Here is a 21,525-nt window from a genome sequence, read left to right on the forward strand (position 1 = left end):
TGAGGAATTATACCACAATCTCCCCTGCATTTACAACCTTCCTCAAAGCCAGTTGTCACCCTGGAAGGAAAGCCCCCGACTGAAGATTCATTACATCTTTAAGCCAGCACGGTGGCATGGCAGCCTCATCCCCAGATGCAACACAACAGCACACTCCTCCCACAGCTGGTGATGCTACTGCTAAAGCTGCAGCTTCCTTCTCTCTTTCCCACTTGGTTCTCTGTTCTCCCCTCTCCCTCTGTTCCCCTTTCTCATCTCCATAGACTCCTTTTCCCTCCTACTTAGATTCATAAAACCACAGACACCATCCACACAAAGCAGGGGGAACAAAATCTTTATATACTGTATGAAAATAATGTGTCAAAATAGTTAGCATACTGTATAAGGAAGCCTTTTGTGTAGAAGTGTATGGTGCCTGCATGTGAATGTGCCTTTGTGTGGGCATGTGTACATACAGTACCCATATAAAAGGAGTGAAAGAATTAGAATATTAAAATATCTGAGATAATTTCCCCTCTCTCTATCGGGTCCAATTCATCACAGGATTCACATAATTACATCCTTGGACTGTTTTTGAAAAAAAAAACCTTTTGTAAACATTTTGGGATCAATATCTCCTCCTGAGAAAGAAGCCTTTTCAGAGATGAAGGGGTGTGTCACTTCCTGTTTGTTTGTGTGCTTTCTTTTTCCAAGGAATGTGTGTCTCTCAGTTCACAGTCAGAGTGGCTAACAGATCTTACCTGCCACGCGGGCCATGATGCTGAAGAGGAGGATTCTGGGAGCTCTGTCATCTGGCCGTATTTGGCCATTGCTTCCTCTTTGCCTTCCCCAAGCTCTCTTAGTGATGGGCTTTCAATGGTTCTGCTGCTACATGCACAAACACACACACACAGACACACAAGTATACAACACACACAAGTACAAGAAGCTAACCCTGTTAACAGCCACCTGCATTTTGGACTCTGTTGTTCTACTCTGTAGCCAACAGCAGCTCAATCTAATAACACCACAATACAACACTTTCCACTGGGTCTCTCTCTCTCTCTCTCTCTCTCTCTCTCTCTTTCTCTCTCTCTGCCTTTCAATCTTATCAGTGGTAATGTAATAAGCGGTTGCTTCGCTCTGTCTCCTCGCCACCTCTCTTAATTCCTTAAAATAAAGCAATATCACAGGGGCTCTGGCCTGCCTGTGACTGGGGATAAGATGCTTGTAAAAGGAAGGAAAATTCGGCAAATAAATACTCGGCATCAAAGGCACACACTGGGTCCTTCTTCCTCTTCTCTCCCTCTCTCCCTCCTCACTGTTTGCCTATCAACAGTATTACATGTGCTTTCATCAGTTCACAACAAGGCACAATGTGCTTCCTAATGCAATTACTCGACCTCCATTAAATCAGAAACAGTGGAAACAAATGAATTACACATTTGTTGCAAAAACCACAAGTCAGCGCCACGTCTCTCCTCTTTATTTTTTCCTTTTACAGGCGTAAGGAGAGAAAAAGTGAAATCATTTCTCATTAAATTTCAGGCAGATGTAGCCCTAGGTGATGCATAGAAAGTCTCCCATGTCTAATAGCCACCCACCATTGATATCAGAAGGAATTTGCAGGGTTCAAGGCTGTCGAGAGGAGGTCATCTTCGCTAAACTCCGAACCACATTCATCTGACAGGGCTGGTGTCCGACTACCACCCACCCATAAAACAACCAAACACAAGAGAAGATACTGATGTGTATAGCAGTTTCTTGATTTTATCATGTCAGCCAGCATGGTAGACCATAATTACTAAAAACTTAAACATGCTAAGCTGATTGCCCGCGGGGCTCTCGCTACCATATTTGATGTGTGATCTCTGACTAAAGTGGATGGACCCAGAATTGATGCGCCTCCGAGCCCAATGACATGGACAGATTTCTGTGCCCTCGAGCCATACTACCCACAATGCAATGCCCGTCGACAGGAGAAGCCATGCAGAGGACATATGAATTGCATGCCGTTTTGAATGTCAGTGGGAATACGAATGTGTTTCACACAATTACTGATTACAGTCGTGTGACATCAATTGTACATATGGAGAGAAATATGAAATGGGTTGGACTTACGACTGAAGCAGTGTGTTCAGCCTGGGCTGTGGTGCTTCTCTCACTGCCTCGTCACAGTCGCTTTGTGAATGAGGCTCCTTTTGAAATATTAAAGTGGATATGTTAACAAACACTGTTAATGTGTTAATTACCATTATCAGCTAATTGGCAGTTTCATTTAAACCACATCACTCTAAATTATGATGTAACATATTATTAATGTCTGTGTCTGACTGTAATGAAATATTTCTTTTTAAAGATGAGCGTTTAAGCATTAGAATTTAGCTGGCTTATGTTATGGACAAATGTAATAAGAAAGAGGATGACTGGAGGAATATGTTGAGCTTGTGAAATGATCTATGAACAGCATACAGTCCCCATGTCTATGCCCATGTGGGATGTTATACCTAGAACTACAAAAGCAACACATACGTCACACAGCATTTACACAGTAGATGGGCCTTTACCTGAACATTCCCAGCGAAGGAGGCCATCAGTCTCTCCTTTCTCTTTGCCCACTCACTCTTCTTCAGTTGTCCCTTCTGAGCTGCTTTCTGAAAATACGTGTAAATACACATGCAGACTTTCTTTGGATGCAGCTTTATGAAACAGTGCAGTGCACCATAATGGCAGAATTAAGCACAAGGAGCAACTGTAATGCAATCTGCAGGCAATCGAAACTGAGCCAGGCCCTAAAGACATGTAGCGTTTGATGAGTATTTCTGCCGGTTTTACATTCAGTCAGCACATTCACACTCCCCATTCAGACGCATTGACACTGCTAAGTGACAGCGTCTCGCCCTGTAGAAGCTTTGTACGGCAGAATAGAGAAAGAAGAAAAAGACTATTATTTTTAAAATAGATGTGAAATCTCTGGAGGATAATGTGCTTTCAATGGGAGGTGGGTGTGGAAACAGTAGGGAAGCACATACATATTATGGCAGAATAAGATAACACTGATCCCAATACTGATACAGTACACAGTAGATGCCACTGATTATCCAGTAAGGGAGGATGAGTCAACTGTTGCTGTGGCTTCCAAGTGATGGTGAGACATTGTTTAACCATTTCCCCCAATTACGTTTACTTTCTATTCATATAATTTGATACTCCTACTCTCTTTTCAAGTGAGATTATAACTAAAAATACAGTGGATAGAAGTTCTGCATTCTTTTTACATATGCGTTAATGTTTGGGTTTCTTTACAATCTAGATTTACCAACACAATGGAAATCCTCTCCCATTTCTTTTCTGTCTGATGGAATACAAACACTTGCTTTGAAAGGAGCTTCAGATCTTAACGCTAGTTCACAATATCTCTACTCCCCAGTTATAAAATAAAAAGTAGTCACGCTCCATTTTTTCCTGAAAAGACCGTAAAAGGGTACAGAACCAAGGAAATTCAGCTTCTGTCAGAAACAAATATGCATAATAATGCACAACATAGTTCAAAGACAAAAACACAATTTGTCTCCACAAATAAGTTAATTGTGTGAGGATATCACATGTAGCATAGATTATACAGTTGAAATCCATGCACTCACTCTTCGCTGAGGATGAATGAGTTATCTAACCTTGAATGCATGTTCTACAAAAAGCAATTTCACATGAGTGCATTCAGCTGAGATTCAGACCATCTGCACTGAAAATAAAAAATGCAGAACTTTTATAAAAGGTAGCGGTGGGGAAAAAAAGGTTGGGGACATAAAAGCAAAGCAAATATGGAAGGAAAGAGAAAGAAAATTAGTAAGCCGAGTATCTAACACACACACACACACACACACACACACACACACACACATACACATGGACAAATGTACATGCTCACATGCACACACTCTATGTCCATTAGCCAAAGTCACTGATACACAACATAATGGACATGGCTGATGTGCTGGTGAATATGGGCTGATGACACAGATATTCCTCTTTGTAGCCCTGACCTGCTGCAGTGAAAGGCTGCCAAGCGTGATCATGTCAGGCCGCACACGCTCCCTCAGCTGCTGGGCGTAGTGGGGGATCACCTCCTCAGCTCTCCTCACTGCAAGAAGTAATACAGTGACATCACAAACCTTATGATATTCGTCCAAAATAAAATGTCACTGCGGCATTATGCATAATTCTTTGAATAATATGTCATGTGTCACTGCAGCATTATGCACAATGCTTTGAATATTATGTCATGTGTTCTATCATGTCACTCCACCAATAAAGGCTGTGGGAAAAATATCCAGAGACAAAGAATTGAACCAAAATGTATACAACTTCCTGGAATGATTCCTAGCCAGCTTTAATGATTGACTTCATACAGTATATGTGCAAAGAAAGTACATTTTATACCACCATAAAATAATAATAATAGGTGTCATAATAATAATATACTAACATAATGCCTCTCTGCATTAGAAACTAAATACAAAACATAAATAAAAGCATAGCATTACTTTTTACAGTGCTCTCTCTGCCCATTACCATCCTCCCTGCTTCGAGTCCAGCTTCTGCTCCCAGCCCAGCACTAGCCATAGCCTGTGTTTTGGCAATGGTATGGGCCAGGGAGGGCCTGGAGCCCGAGGCATCACCACCACCGTGGAGCAGTAGTCGCCGCTGAAGCACCGGATCACCCGCCTTCACCTCCAACACCTCCTCATCCCTGGAGGCTAGCAGCGTACCTGGAGAGATACGCATCAGTGGGCACGCACACACACACACACACACACAACACACACACACACACACACACACACAGACAAAAAAAAAAAAACATGCATACACATACTGATGGATGTGCATACTTACCACATCCAGTATACACAAGACATTTATCTAGGTGGACAATGATGTACTCTAAAACAGTAACTCACACAAATACAATGTGAACGCTCCAAAACCAAAACCAAAGTATCATATTCACACATACCACTAAAGCATTTTTTTTTATTCCTCAGATCCTGATCATGACATACACACTGAGACAGGACTGTAGTTCTACATGGGCATTAAACATGACCACATTAGCCTGCTTTGCTTTTTAGCTAATACCGTACGCTCACTGTTGTTTACTCTAGCAAAATCTGTTGTTTATTCTACCAAATCTGTGGTCTTCAATTGAAAAAAATGTCTTAACATTAATCCGAAATCATGGGGAAATGCATGATTGGAATTTTATAATTAAATAAACAGGAGTTTTTAGTTTTTTTAACTTAGGAACAGATGTAGAACAGGGTACAATAAGATTGAACTGATCCTGTACATAGCCTACTGTATATCTAATGTGTTTCTGTGTAAGGAATCAAAGGAAAATGTAGTATATTTTTGCATATTACTGTAAATGAGTGGCTGTGGCTTTACCCTAAATAAATTGTGAATAACAAGCCCATACATTGACACTAAGTTTTTGTCTGCACCATATGTGAACTAGTTTTTAGTTAGTAAGCTAGAATTAATTACTGAAAGCATCATCTACAGTGGCTAACCCGCTTGCTGTGCGTCTTTCAGTTTTGCTCCACCGCCTCGTTGGTAGAAAGCAAAGAGGTATTTTTTGTGCATCTGTGTATTCAACGTGTGCAGTCCAATGTGTGCTACAGCCAAAGCTGTTATCACCACCTAATGCTTTTCACATAGAAGCTGATATCAATGCCTAACGCCTTACAGAGAACTAGAATGAATAGAATACCAATTCTGTGTTATTTCATCTCCATGCCAAAGCAATAGAATGTATTGAGATAAAAAGAAGTGAAGATCTTCGACAGACAGAAGGGATTTCTCCAGGAATCTCTTTTTTCTGAGAAAATGTCTACAGCACTGGCCACTGTCCATTTCATTAATACTTTGACGTATTCATGCTCTTTCTTGTGAAATGGGCATGGTGCTTTGTGGCAGGCTGTAAAAGCTGAGACAAAAAGCCTGAAAAGCAGTCACAAAATGTCAGGATCAGTACTGAAATGCACTGAGCTGGTTCTGCAGCTGCAAAGAAGACATGCGGCCTACACCGGTGGGAGGCATCTATACAACAGCATAAGGTGATTGTCTTCAAGTCCATTGTAGCTTGGTGAAGTGCTTACTGGCAGTCACCACAGTTGGACTCCAACAGTACAGAAGTAAGAGCTCTCTCTCTCTCTCTCTCTCTCTCTCTCTCTCTTCCTCTCTCTCTTTCTTTCCCAGTCTCTCAGCCTATTGCATGGAGGAACTGTTAATCCAAGATCCTCTTTACTTTTTCTGTGGGATTTCATGAACATTCCAAGACAATGGATGGGGCTGCTAATCTCGGTGGTACAGCTAAATCCAAGACAATGGCAAATAATACAAGCCGACTAAATTCTACCGCGTTGAAGCGGGCCTAAACCCATCACTTGTGCGCTGGAATTACAAGGGAGATGTGCGTCATGTCAACAGGATCTGGTGCGACTGTCTTCACCCAGAACAATGCTAAGCTTAAACCACCTCAATGTTGCCTGGTTGGCTACATATTTAAATGAAACTGAGCTAATGAGAAAAGGCACGCCTACTGTGAGACAATGGCTGTGCTTGGAAAGCACTGACTACAAGTGAAGGTCCGTTCCTAGTCTTATTCTTTGTTCTATGTAAGCACTGCTTTCACTGGTAGTGGAAAATGTAGCGTCTTGTTTTCTGTCTGGGTTGTTTATGATTTCACTTTCTTTTTTCTTTTCTTAAAGTACTCAGTGGCACCATTATTGTTGGCTGTGGTCACTGTTTTGAATTGTAACTTTGGTCCCATTAAGTTAAAACATGATGTTTTTATCAATATATCATCATGAAAAACAAAAGACACAAGTGACACAATTAATACATTAGATAGATCCGTAAGAATGGTATTTCAGTTCATTTTTTTCTAAATCAGGACATGTCAAATAAATAGTGATTACAAGGGATTACATTAACATCACATGTCCCAAAATTTTAAATTAAATTATTCTAAATTAAAGTAATGTCATGTAAAAGTGAAGTAATTGTTCTAAAGTAAAGAAATACAATGTAAAGTTAAAGTAGTTGTTCTAACTTAATGTTTGTATTTTTTAATCTTTGCTATTTGGATGAGGGTCAACCAATCGGCGGCTTCCTAATTACCAAGATACAGGACTACAGTAATATGGAGATACATACCAGGTATATTCATGAAGGTTTCATCCTCATCCAGCAATGCAGCCATTCTTTGATACAGCCTGTTTTCATCAGCATTCAATATTGCTACAAGTCAAAACAATTATAAAATGAGTACACCCTCAAACGTGCTGGAAAATTACATGCATCTGTGTGTGTCAAAATTACTTTCTACTTATCAGACAAGTCAATCTGAACCACATCTTAACATGCAAACCAGAGATATTAGCTGTGGCTGGAGAGGGGTGAAAATCAAGTGTATGCAGAGGGGTAATGAAATAGGAGCATTAACATGCCTGTTAGCTGGCCTGTCATCATGTGATGAGATTTGGTTTGGCGAATCCTTTGATATTACACGGCAGTGATATCCAAAAGATACAGGTGAAATGGCTTCTCCATTAATAGCCATGTTTCATTATAACATGCATATTACTTGGCTCCCAAGAGCTCGCTTTTAATAGGCCTACTTTAGGAGGGGGGCTGCAAACTATTGATGTGGCTCTGCGTGTGTCATTTGACAGGGGAAAGAGAAAGCCACGGTGGAATGAAAACTGACCAATGATACGCAACCTTCGTCAATGACAGCGAGTTGGGGAGCCAATCTTGCGATGCCATCACTTGGGGTATTTACATAGACTGTCTTGCCGTCACAAATGGCGGCCTGCTACCAGTGATCTCTCTCACCTCACTTTAATGAACCGAGGAGAACTATTATGACAGAGAATGGCATACTTAATTCCAGCTCATCTTCAGCGCTGACCCCAGCCATCCCGCAATGCCTTGGGTCTGTCTGCTCTGCTGACGACGGGTCAAAGTAATTTTGGGCACGTTTATTTCCTGTGGAAAGTGCGAGCGGCGAGAGAATGAGAGAAAGAGGGGTTGGGAGTTGGCGAGGGGGTGGGTGGCGGGGAAGGAAATGGGGGAGTTGTACAGGTTCAGGTTAGTGGTTATTAGAAGCACATGAAGCGAAATGTTAATTTTGAAACCCACACTGTCGAAGGGCAGGGGCAGGGGCAGCCGCTGCTACCAGATAAGGCAGAGCCAAGATGAGACATGAGTACAGAGGCAGAAAGTGGGAAAGAGACTGCTGGGTTTCTCAGTGCACCTCTCCACGGCCTGCGCTGCTCTGGGGCCTAATTAGCATGCTGCAAAAGGTCACGGCAGGCAATCTCTTAAATACGACTGCCATATGTTTGCCGTGTTCAAAAGGAACTAATGAGAAGGTCTACAAGCTCAAAAGTAACAGGAATTTCAAAGACAATACCTTCTAAATACTCCAAGGTCAGCGGCCTAGAGGACTGGGTTTTGGAGGAGCTGATCTTAAGGAAAATAACCGGCGCCCATGTCTCATTGACTTCTTATTAGCAATCACTGACCTATGGGTATCAAGTCTGCTCCACAGAGTTTATGGGAATCCAATGGCTCCGGGGCTCTTTCTATTAAGGGTACACCCCACCAAGCAGCTTTCTTAACCCAAAATCATTCTCATTACAGGCCTTGAATATTTCACTCCAATCTAAATTGCTTTACTTGTATTTCTCAGGTTGTGGGGCAAAAAAAAAAATGCATGGTGCATTAAATCATGTTATATATTCCACACAAGGATCGCCTTTATAGAAGTTTGTGGGTATCGGCGCTTGGACGCATAAAAATGTGAGTAAGTGTGTTTGCATAGGAGCACCACTGGCCCACTAGGCCACTACCCGAAAAAGCTCACTGGGATTCTTTCGTGCTCATATGAAATATCTTGCATGAGGTTTTCACACTCTGTCCTCACTCGAAGTGAAACAGTCAGACGGAGAAACTTATTAAACTAGGAGCAGCCGTGTGACTCCTCAACGGCACCATAAATTGACTGTGAAATTCACATGTTAAATCCCTCTACATCGTTAACAAAGAGTTTGAACAATTTCTCCGCAAATAGCTCTGAGGTTATGAAAGCCTTTTTTCAAACACAAATTTGCATAATGGTGGTAGCTTCGTGGATCGCCTTTTTGAGTCATATCTGTGATTTACCTAAATAGTCTGACTGTCCTCCAGTTCATCTCTCTAATGAAAATTTCAATTCTCTGTTCTTCTATGCACATTATCAATAACTAGCACTTCTTGCTATCCAGAGTTACTGCTAACAGAGAATGAGAGATAATGAAAGAGTTTGGTAAAGGCCAAATAAAAGTGTCACACAAACATAGAAAAATATGCCTTTGTGATCTTCCAATATGAATATTTACAATCCCCAATGAAAAACTGTTGCTTATTTTGCTCTGTGATTTATAGCGTGTAGTATAATGTAGTGTATATATGAAATGTATCACATTTTCCTGAGTTCTAATCTAAGTTCATTTTGTACGCTTTAAGGGTATGGCAAGTGTCCTAATTTACATTTCCAATTAATAGAAGAAAAAAGAAGAGAGGAAACTCTGCTTAACTTATCTTATCTCTAATCATCAGCATACCAATATATGTTTATAAAAGACATCACTATTGATACACTCGGAGACAGTGGACCTTTTATAGCCAATAAAACCACTATTTGAGAATTAAGATTAGTTGTGTTTCCTTAATTTGGATTTTTGTGTTGAAGTGTGTATGGAGAGATCATTAGTGTAAACCAATAAGACATCATAATGTTCTTCTTCTCTATAGTTTTCTTTTATTCATTTAGTTTTTGTCTTTGGATAAGAATATAGTTATAAGTAGCTAACACCTGTTTTTATCATCTACTACCAACATATAATCTAATCTAAGACAACATAATGATGCGTTTTCAACACATTTTGTGAAGTTCAATTCTATTCTTTATTTCTGGGGCTAAGTCATTTAAAGATGAGTGGTTAAAATTCACTGCAATGCTAATTTCCACTTAAGCCAAGCATAAAAAGTTTTTTTTCTCCATATACCGAATTTTCTATTCAAATTTTGTATGCAGAAACTCAAAATGCCCAAAAACATGTGGATAGAAATGTACAGTGCGTATCAACATGTGTCGTGGATCTCTGACATGATCAAGAGAAGAGAGAAGAGACTATTTGTCCTTACATATACATTACATTGTGTTCAACTCCAAATGAATGTGATAGAAGAGTGAAAAACAAAACAGGAGCAAATATGATGACTTCTGGAATGGTTGATTGTTTTGCTAAAGCAATTAACTTCAGCTAGTGAAAAAGTCTTATTAATTTCTGGTTCATGGGCTGACTTTCTTGACCTGATAGAAAATATTTTTTTGTTCATATGCTGGCCAGTTCCACACACCATGGAGAGAGTGTGTGTGTTTTGTGCATGTGTGTGTGTTTGTGTGTGTGTGTGTGTGTGTGTTTGTGTGTGTGTGTGTGTGCATGTGTGTGTGGGGGGGGTTAATCCTACCTCTTGTGCATAAAACATCTTGACAATAATTGATAATAATTACTCGCCATGCACAGCAAAAAGCAAAATAAATAACATTAAATCAAGAATCTTAACATGTGACTCATCCCTGAGAAAACTGGCACGCTCACAACCTTGAACACATCCTAATTTACCATCCCATTCCTCAAGAGTTCTCCCTGACATACTGAATTATAAGGGGGCATATTCGTATGCCTGATTGGCCTTAAGCCGTGTTTCGGGGGCGTTGTGAGTACACCACACAGACAGCGGATCGGCTTGGTAGCGTAGTAGCGTATGTAAATGCACTCTCCTATGACTCCAGCCCACCACAAGGCATGTAGCCGAGAGTGGGAGTCAAGGCTGATTGTGTCGAGGGTACTTCTAGATAGAGATAGAACACCCACTACTGTAGCGTTCTCCAGTGGAGGAAGAAGTTATACGAGGGTTGCTTGTTAGGACACGCTTGCTTTGGAATGCAGGGACCCAGGGCCCCCCGAACGGAGAGAGAGAGAGAGAGAGAGAGAGAGAGAGAGAGAGGGAGGGAGTGAGAGAAAGGTTAGATCAGGAACACATCTACTGTCAACAAATTTGAGGCTAATGAAGAATGAAGCTTCACCTCTTTCTTTGGCAGGGTCTTGCAGCTCCATTTTTTTTTGGTGAGCTGCAAGGGTGCTATCTGGCCTGTCACCTTGAATTTCTCTCCCCAGCCAAACAGGAGGAACAGAGAGCTCGGTGCTTCCTCCTCCATCGAAGGCTGGGTTTTCTATGCCCACCACAGCGGCTCGCTCCTCTCTCCCTGACAGAATAAGTAGAAACATAAAATAAAAATACAAGCAGTGACATGACGGAGCTAAGCAACAAGCTAGGTGAAAGCGTTTCGTAAAACAACAAAGCACTTTTATTGGCAACCGAAGGTTTCTATTGGTGATTTCTCGGCCCCAAAATGTTCAAGCGCATCCTCCACGAATGACACTAAAACACAATTTGGTTAAAATTAAATCAGAATCTTGCAAAGGAGGAGAAAAAAAAGAGAAGAAGAAGAAATTATTAAAATAATTACAAATTGCGCCCTGACAAGCAAGAGCAAAATTTAGCCCAAAGCCATTTGTCTGTAATTAGTTAATTAATCCTTACACAAATTATGAGCAATAACTCATCAAGCAGGACTCACCCATCAGAAATTCAGCCGACTTGGATTTCTTCTGCTTAGGTTGCTGCAGAGCCTTCTGCTGTAACTTCTGGAGGGAAATTGTTAAATGAATAAATTAGCTGCAGAATGAAGATCATCATTTATGATCCGCAACTAACGCAGTATTTTAAATATGGGACGACACTAAAATGTCATTTAATTTACATCGCCGCTAAAGGGGTCAAGCACTAATTGAACAACAGGAGTGGAAAAGAATTTAATCATAAATAGATAAGAAAAGTTGACACGAATGTGTAATGAAGGTCACATTAAAATACTTCCTCCTTCCTTGTTTTGAAAATGAATGGGCAACAACACTCTCCTGGAAAATGATGCATTTTTTACACAGGCTGAATGAAAGTACACAGTCTTAATGTGCAAATGGAGTATGGTAATCTAGGCACACTTCTCTTTACTTACATTCACATGAACTCAACCTAAAAAATCTCAAAGGAGAGAAAAACAATTGTCTTTAAATAACACCATGTCAGGCCCCTTGTATTTTGTGAAACTTGGAGAATTTTCAAAATAGAATCCAAGTGTAAAGCAAATAAATACAAATGTGATCTATCTATACAGTATCTATCTATCTATCTATCTATCTATCTATCTATCTATCTATCTATCTATCTATCTATCTATCTATCTATCTATCTATTTATCCATCTATCTATCTAAGTCAACACTATTTTGACTTGTAGGTGGTCTACATTGGCATGGAATGGAAAGAAAAAAGGAGGAATGTATGAAAGCAAGTATGGGTTCCTTTGAAATCAAGAGGGGAACAAACTCTGCTGTCCCACATTTCTCTCATTTCTGCGGACGAGCAGAACAATAAGAAAGCTGAAGTAAAAGACATAAGTAGTTGTTTTTGTTATGGATATGTTTACATAAGAATGCACCATATAAAAGAGCTCTGTTGCTCAAAGCGTATGGAGCTTTTTAAGCATCATTTTATGCAGATTTCAATGATGAACTGTGCTCATGCCCATGAACAGCATGTATTTGTATACAATATTTAATTTCAAAGGCAAAAATCAAGGGGCAGAATGGGTGGGGGGGCTTATTTCAACTCTAAATGACAATTAAATAGAGAAGGACTACTTCCAGACCAATCTGGTAAGAGGAGTTTTGGTAAATCTGTTTTTACATTCAACAAGCCCTACAGCAAGACATTCATTTATACCACTGAGATTAATGCTTATCTAATTGTAACTTATTTAAAAACCATTTTCATTTCGACTGGGTACCAATCAGTTTTTCTGAGTTCCACATACTGCGGAGTATGAGACTGGCAAAGTCGGCATCGGTGGTGATTGTCTCCCTGTGTTTTCATTCATTTTCTTACATTCATTTCATAACACACACCTTTCTGCAAGATAAATGTTGTTTGGGTGCATATGCAAATTGAGAAACTCCCTGAAACTATTTTAGGAAAAGTAATCAGGTCATTTTACTAAGAAAAAAATGCATACAATTTGCTTTGTTTATGTAGTAAACTGAAACGTTCATTTAAATAAGCTACATGACATTTGTAATCATTATATTTCAATATATTGTGTTCAATACATTTTATTGGAATCTCACAGACATTTCTGAAAAACATTATGAATGCATTTACAATGAATGCATTCAAATACTATTAGATTGTTGTTCAGTCCTTAGACAACAGTTACTGCTGATATATTATTTTGCCAAAGTAATTAATCATCAAATTAGAACAATGAAGGAGGATAATACTCTTTAATTTGCAAATTATTGCTTTTTGCCCTTAGGGCTAAAGGAACTTTGGAGAGATCAAAGGAGAAATCACGTTAAGTTTGATCTAAGGCTATACAAATGTATTTTGTTTATCACTGTAATTAATGCACAGAATAATCTAGAATAGAATCTTCCTCTTGAAAAGTGTAATGTATACTTGCCTTTAATGCATATAAATGATTCACACTGCAATGTAACATAGAATTTTAAGAAAATTACTTAAGATTAATTTCTTCAAAAGTACTTTATATTTCTTTTATTCTTTCCCTCGTGTAATTTTTATATCAGTTCATACTAGCTCTCCTCTAGACACAGTTTTGTTCTCATTTCTAACAGTGCCCATGTTTCTTACTATGCAACGTAAATCAGCTCCATGTCCTGCAAATGTCAATAAGTCCTCTGATTATGTATTCTCGCCTTAAGTTCAGTTACAGTGGGAAGAAAACCTTAGTAAACACACAAGGGAAAGTACACAGATTGAGTACAGTACAAACACCCCAGGTTTAAAGCTTTGGGTCATTGTCACTAGAAATCTAATCCACACAGCACCATGTGAGCCTCTCTGTCTCGAGAGCTAAGACAAATGCCTGGTTCTCATCTCGTTCCCTAGACCCCACTGACATTGACAGCATGCTCCTTTTAATACGAGGACTGTTGTTTAATGTGCCATAACCGGATGGAACATGCAGATGTTGCATTTCTAAAACGATAAACAACAATTCAATCCTGAGGAGAAAAAAAGAATAGAGGTTTGGGAAATAAACTGGATTTGTAGAGATAGGAATGGCTGTTCAATACTACTGTAAACTGGCCAAGTGCAGGCAAACACATTTAATTTCCCTCTCATATTGCACATAAATATGTCAAATTTATGGTGCTGCTCAAAAAATCATGTGCCAAGAATTGTGGGTATATTACAACATACATATCGAGTAGCACAATGCCATAGCCCCTGAGTTCATTCTCTTGTCATCTAAGCATCTATGCCCCCTTAAGCCGTCACACTTTCCAAAATGCAGCTGTGCAGTACACACAAACGGCTTACTTTGCAGTCAACATGAGAAAAAAAATCATTTATAACTGGTGACAAAAAATATTTTTTTTTCTTCCTCTCTTTTATGAATGTGATTGTTGTCAAAAGGAATTGAGCACAACAATGCCTTGTTCAGTTCTTGTTGCATTCAAAGGCATAGCTAGAAGGGCTTGGGGAAGACCGCTCGCTGCTAGGGGCTGGTGGGCACAGACCAGCTAGAAAGTGAATTTTGCATACTGTACGGATCATCGCCCAGTTCAGCCCAGTCACATTGAATCTGCCATCAACCAATTGTGCTTCATGAAACCGTCAACCCTCATTTACGTCTGCCTGTTTTCTTCCCCACGCAGCTGTAAACAAGGCCCCAGCTTTGAGCTGTCTTCCTCTGTCCCTGTGTGCGTGCTGCTTGCCAGGGGAGCGCAGGCAGCAAAACCTCGTATTTACAGAGCTACTCGAAGCTACCATTTCCAGACAAGCACCCTGTGCACTAGGCAAAGGAGTCAAGGACGAGTGTTTCCGGAAATGACAAGAGTTTAAAGAGCTTTACATAGAAAATCCCTGACCATTGATCCGAATTTCAATGTAAATAAATGTGTGAGTAAATATTGTAAAATCATGTTGTCTACACTTAATATAATGTGTGAATATAACGGGTTGTCATGATGGGTTGTAATAAAATCATTAAAAAGACATAATAAAGATGAGACCGAATGCCTTGCTAAATCAATAAAGACATAAAAGTTGATTTTGATTTATTTATTTATAAAGTCGCTTTTTGTTCTATCAACATAATAGAAAATGGCCATATCATTGAAATGCCATAAGAATAATGAAAACATCTACAAAGCATCTTTATTTTAATCAGTGCAGATAAGGTTAGCATTTTGTTTCAAAGGCACATAGAGCCCCTTAAAATGTGAAACCATCTTAATTTATAGAGCAGCCTTATATACGTGCACGGTAATTGTGACCCACCAAACAGTTTCTTTTTAAACAACAACGGCGTCAGTTGGTGTAGACAGAAAACATAATTAGTATTCAAGCTTAATTAATCTACGCTGCCCCCCTTTAAGTGAATTAGTCAATTATTTATGCATGTGTGCTTCTTTGATGCTAACAGATTATGTATGTTACTGGAGAAAAAAAAACCTTGAAAAATGACTTTGAAAACTTTCCACCATAAAATGTCACTACAAGCTTCTGCACCCACTTAGAAATGTCAGTGAAGGCCATGAATGCCGAATGATTATGGAAATAAAACTGGACTAAACTGTGAAACTTCTACAAATTCTCATTATTGCCAAATCACCGTGCCAGATATGTCAGTGCCAGTCAAGGAAAAGACATTGTGATCCATTGTCTGAAATCCAGAGCAAAAGATAAAATAAATCAGTCAAATATGTTCTTTTTGTGTGCCCTAATCCGGGGAATGGAAATCTAACACAGGTCGGATCAAGGTCTTTCCTGGGATCATGGGAACTCCTTGGGATTTTCAAGAGCCTTTTTGTTTTTACCCTTGAGAACCAGGCACTGGCCTCTGCACCCCTCAATCCCCCATTGAGAACCCAGAGGCAGCGCGGAGGAATGCTAAATGTCAATGGTCAGACTGCACCAGCACCTTCAGTGAGAGAGATGGAGGTATACAAGGCCTGACCTCTTTGTGTTCAGCTACACTTGCTATGAGGGGCCAGAAGTGAAACTGTACTCACACTGCTAAAGGTGTCCATCTCCACAAACTGCAAAAGATCATCACTGGCTGACCCTGATCTCTGAACAATGTCAAGGCCTGCAAAACAGAATGTATGAAAATATGGTAAGATAAATCTAAAGTTGTATGGCTCCCATGAATCTGAACCGCACGGGAGGAGCATCTGTTATTGACTTAAAACACAAACTTTAAATTTGACTTGTAATTCAAAGTTTGTTACTGTTATCAGAGCTGGAATTTGCACAAAAAAGAGCTATTTTAATAGCTTACTGTGCAGCACAAAATCCTTCCCTGCTTGTGTGTTTTAACCTGTTATCTCTGCAATGCATCTTGGTAAAATAAAGGGCAATAAACACCATTTATTATCACACATAACAAATTATTTGCCCTGATTATTCAAATAGTTTCTTCATTTACATCTGATACAATATCATTTAGTATTTGTATCGTCTTTTTCCTATGGTAATTCACATGGCTTGCACAAGTTTCTGCTGAAATAGCAAAACAAACCCCAGGCAAAATGTGAAAGATTATCCCATACCATGCGAGCTGGGATGAAATGCTATACTTTTTCACACTGAACACTGCTCCACTGGGTGTGATTGAAAAACATGTAAAGCTATTGAATCTGTGGTTTGTATATGTGAAGGGAAAATGAGTGTTGTAACAAGTGGGCCAGTGTTTTTGTAATTGTTTCAAATTACACTCGGCGTAATAACTCAGTGAAAGCAGAGCCAGTGTGCGGTCCGTACACATTAACTAGGCAAAGACCACAGGATATCCATGCACCTTATCGCAGCCCACAAAAAAAAACCTGATTGTGTAAACAACTGTGGAGGCTAAAACTCCTTCGTTATATTTCCAGCTGTGCCTTTGGTCCAATGGCGCTTATCAGCAGCTACACAAAAGAAGGATAATACTTTTAGATAAAGAGCTACTTTGCAGCATTTCCTTAACATGTGTATTTTATTGAATTAAAGACAGCCCTCAAATTCCTGTTTTTTATTTGCTGAACTGTTTTTCTGGGTTACTAATAGGGATATGTGTGTGTGTGTGTGTGTGTGTGTGTGTGTGTGTGTGTGTGTGTGTGTGTTTTATAGGTTGTAAAATTGTGATGCTGCAAGAAAAATAATAAAACTGCACGCCTCCTGCCAAACACTGGCTCCTTAACGAATGAGATTGCCAACATCATTTTTAACCACATAAATAGCTGAGTCACGTTTCTGCTTGAGGTTCAGGCTTTCTGTCAAAAGTTATTTTTAAATTTTTTTACAGTACGTGTAACAACCCCTAAAGTCATACAGAGTCCAGCAAGTACAGAGTACAGAGATGTACTTGCTGGACTTGAGTTAGTATCAATCCAGAGAGGTAGCCATGTATGAGTTCACTACTGTGTAAAAAAAAAAATAATACACCCATGTAAACATACACTGCCAACACCAGCCCAGCACACGGCAAAATCATCTATACAGGGTTTCCGTGCAGATGTACTTGTTTTTGACCCATACGCCACAGCACTGTTTCCTCGTTTGATCTCAGCAACATGCCAGGAATAAGCATCTGTGGTCAGAGTTTAACAGCAGAAAGAAGACACTGCTGTCAATTGATTGCTGCAGCATGATGCCTCTAAATGCTTTTTTTTTCTCTGCACAAACCCTTGTGTTGTCCTTTTGCCTATTCTTAAAGCATAAAGTATAAATGATCACCTGATTCAGTGTTACATCTTCTTAGCCATCTTCATTCCAAATAATTACCTATAGTTTAACACTTATTTATGGAATTTATAGTAAATAAACCTCATTCATATTAAATTATACCTAATTGTCGATTTAAAAAAAAACCTTAAGATCAGAGAAACCTATGTTGATAGATAATCGCCGCCTGTTTTGTGTATGGAACCATCCGAGTTATTTTTGGGCAATTTGGTTGAAAGAAACTCATATTTTTGACATAGAAACTTTAAAAACAGGTCAAATTTGACCCAAGAACAACATAAGGGTTACGTTTTTCAAAATGATGCAACATTTTATATAATACCTCCTATAATCAATTGCTTCTTGGCCTTTTGTCAGACCCCCAAAATCTCCTTTTTAATAAATGAGGAAGTTGTTATTTAAGATCCTACAAATAGTCTACACATAATGACATTATGAACCAAAGAAACCTACTGCCCAAATCACACAAAAGTTATAAAGAAAGCAAGTATGTACATTGTTCCTCTAAAATGACATGCCAGTATATTTGACCTGCATTGGGTTTTTTTCCCATCTCTCTCTCCTGCCCTGAGAATGACCATCTCCTCTGTCATCTAGTCAGCTAAGCTCAATCAACCCTTAATCCAGAATGACAGTGGGGTCTGTGTTGCACTAGACAAGGCACTTCCCCTCTTCTATGGCATAGTGCGACCTGAAATCTTCGCTTGACATTCTTTTTCTTCTCCGCGAACATGGATAAGGGATGTAATTCAATAGTCACCAAGGGACAGGGCACCAGGCACCAAAGACTATTTTATTTGCTTGTGGACAGAGGCCTTTTCTTATAGTTTGACAACAGCCAGTCTCCCTCAAGACATAGAGTTCACACAGCTGACATAAGGGTAGAAAAAGGACAATGGAGACGTTTTGCATGCATATTTACTCTAAGTACACTTACAAAGGCATCTATCAGCAGTGCAATGTGAAATGAGCAACAGTAAAGTATATTTGAGTCTTTTGCATTTTATTTATGGGAATTAGGGGTACATTGCTCAGGTACATTTCCAGAAGGTAATGCCTTTCTAAGTGCACTTTTTACTTAGGAATGCAATTTGATCCTACTGGATAATAAACCAAATCTATTGCAAATAACTAGCACATTATATTAGTAACTGTATACATGCATGTTGATTTTGTTTAGGATTAAGAGGTATTTTACCTTATGAGGCCCGAATTCGTCCTCTTCGTGGTCAGCTACACCTCAGTCGTCAAGGTGATGCAGTTCCTAACAACACACATACACACACACACACACACGTACACGCAGTCTCGGGTAACCTCCTCATGTTCACTTTCACTCACTGAAACAAAAAGTGCAAGAGAAAGTCTGAATTAGATTATACACCTCTTAAAATATAAAATACATCATTTAGATCTCAGGTTTCTACCTGACTATCTGTTATACACACCGTATGTTATACATTTAGTTAAGCGAAAGGAAAATAGTACTTGAATGATCACAGTAGGAACTTTTTGTCATTTAAATTCAGGGAAAGAGCGATATCTGACACAGTCTAATGCATGCCATTACCAAAACTAGAACCGTTGAGTTGTGCCAAGATAAAGTTCCGTCTGTGTGACAGTCTCATCTACCAGATGGCATCACTGTTTGTGTTTTAAATGCTGTTTCATTATTAATGGGGAGTGTGGCAGAGCACTCGTTCAAAGAGATGTTCACGTGTTGTTTCAACAGAGCCAGAGATATTACTGGTAAAACAGGCCGCTTTATCACCTTTCTGTGCCGACTACAATGAACTCCCCCAAACTGAAGGTAAAGCGCTCACACTGCTTTGTGATCATCCATTATGTAGTATATGACAATTCACACAAAAGTTGCCCCCATGCATTATTTAGAGGGAACTGCACACAAATGTGTTTTCCAGCCAAAGACAACCCAGCAAGCTTTACAGCTGCTGTGAAGAATAGGTAGGAAACACCCGGCGGATTGGTTCGCTCACCTTTGGCATAAGGCATATTAACACTGATGTCCCCCTTTAGAACAGATCACAGCTAATGCATCCCTTTGAACAAACTGTGTCAGACTGTGCTTTATGTATGACTGCAACGCCATCAGGCCATTGGTGGCCTTTTCAACTGAGGAAAAGAGATTGCTGATATGTAATAGCAATGAATAGTCTTTGTTTGTTTTGTAAAAAAATTGAGTCTTTGTTTCAATTTGTATAAAATTTACGATTGGTGCTGTGAACTTTGTTCTGTTTGTTCAAGTGACCCGCATTACAATCTCTCTTTGATTAATGCTACAATGCTGCAAACAATCAGAAATTTAAAAAGCCACAATAATCCATCATTCATTCACATTTGACTCAGTACATTGCATGCAAAGTGGATCTTTACAACGCCTGTATTACAAACCACTGGGATCCTTTGTTTGCTCATTAAGCTGCTAAAATGTGATCTAAATAAGATGCCCAACGATTTGGACCTCCCATTACCTGGTTAAGCTGTCGTTGATCGTTTATGCGATTAAATATAGACCTAAATCTCCATCTTATCCAATTAATTCTCTGTGCAGGCATGAGAGTGGCTAATGATGTTATCTTACCTAATTAACCTGTATAGGGATTCAACTCCAGGACAGGGGATTGTTCATCCTTCATCCAAGTGTTCATTATTATCATTACAATCATTATCATAAAGGGGCTAACTTATGATGTTGGCCATTCCATCACCATTAATCTAGATTGAGTCCTTTTTTTTTGGGGGGTCCTTTGGGGTCATTTTTAATTATCACTAAAAGGATGGGAATTCTAGCAAAGCCGAATAAGTTCAGTTGTGGTCACAGCAATCACTGGAATCCTGTGAGACCACATTACACAAATGTGATTTGACTACTTATGACTGAGGGGACATTTCTGATTTTGCTGTGTTTAGGGCCCTGCACGCTGCAAAACTCTCCTCACAGTGTTCTGTCAGCTTTCCCATTGAATGTCAGCTTCAACCTATTAACACAGCAGACTTGGAGCAGATCAATAGCCCTCATTGGGCCATGTGTCATTAGTTAATCGGATATTGATGAGGGTATTGACACGCAACTAATTAATCTCAGGCCCAGTGCCGGCTTTCATATGTTTCCTTAATTATGCACTTCATCTTAGTCCTTATACATCAGCAGGCTGCCGCTTCCTGTTTGACAGTGAGTAAAAGTTACCTGTCGAGTCTCACTCTTTTGTTTTATGTTTATTTTCTTTCTTTCCTCTTTTTAAATTGTGACATACTGCATTGGCAGTGCAGTAAACATGCACGTTAAGCATGTGAGGTTTTAACTTGGGCACATGCAATTTGCTTTGCTTTTCAGATGCCAAAAGCAGTTTTAAAGTAATATTCTTGACGGATGCTTGACACAAATGATTTGAAATATTTTAATCTAGAACTTGTAGCAGTGTTTTTCTTTGGTAAATAACAAAACGCAATTACACAAACCAACACATGGTGTAAATTAGGACATTCTGCACTTTCAAATAGAATGAGAATGCTTTCATTTCTCGGTACCAAT

The 21,525-nt window shown here is 39.4% G+C and overlaps 1 protein-coding gene across 1 annotated transcript in view; it reads right to left on the minus strand.

The window, feature by feature from the left end:
* The window catches only part of ofcc1 (orofacial cleft 1 candidate 1), a 93,614-nt gene that overhangs the window by 63,732 nt on the left and 8,357 nt on the right, over positions 1–21,525 (minus strand). The window contains exons 2-10 of the mRNA XM_028569969.1: positions 11,734–11,804; positions 11,183–11,358; positions 7,930–8,034; positions 7,201–7,284; positions 4,524–4,748; positions 4,023–4,120; positions 2,547–2,633; positions 2,104–2,177; positions 741–861 (exon numbers count right to left, since the gene is read on the minus strand). Coding sequence (XP_028425770.1) covers positions 741–861; positions 2,104–2,177; positions 2,547–2,633; positions 4,023–4,120; positions 4,524–4,748; positions 7,201–7,284; positions 7,930–8,034; positions 11,183–11,358; positions 11,734–11,804 — 1,041 coding nt within the window. The remainder of the gene's footprint in view (positions 1–740; positions 862–2,103; positions 2,178–2,546; positions 2,634–4,022; positions 4,121–4,523; positions 4,749–7,200; positions 7,285–7,929; positions 8,035–11,182; positions 11,359–11,733; positions 11,805–21,525) is intronic.

The sequence above is a fragment of the Perca flavescens genome, chromosome 22 (assembly GCF_004354835.1).
Source record: "Perca flavescens isolate YP-PL-M2 chromosome 22, PFLA_1.0, whole genome shotgun sequence".
In the NCBI taxonomy this organism is placed as follows: Eukaryota; Metazoa; Chordata; class Actinopteri; order Perciformes; family Percidae; genus Perca; species Perca flavescens.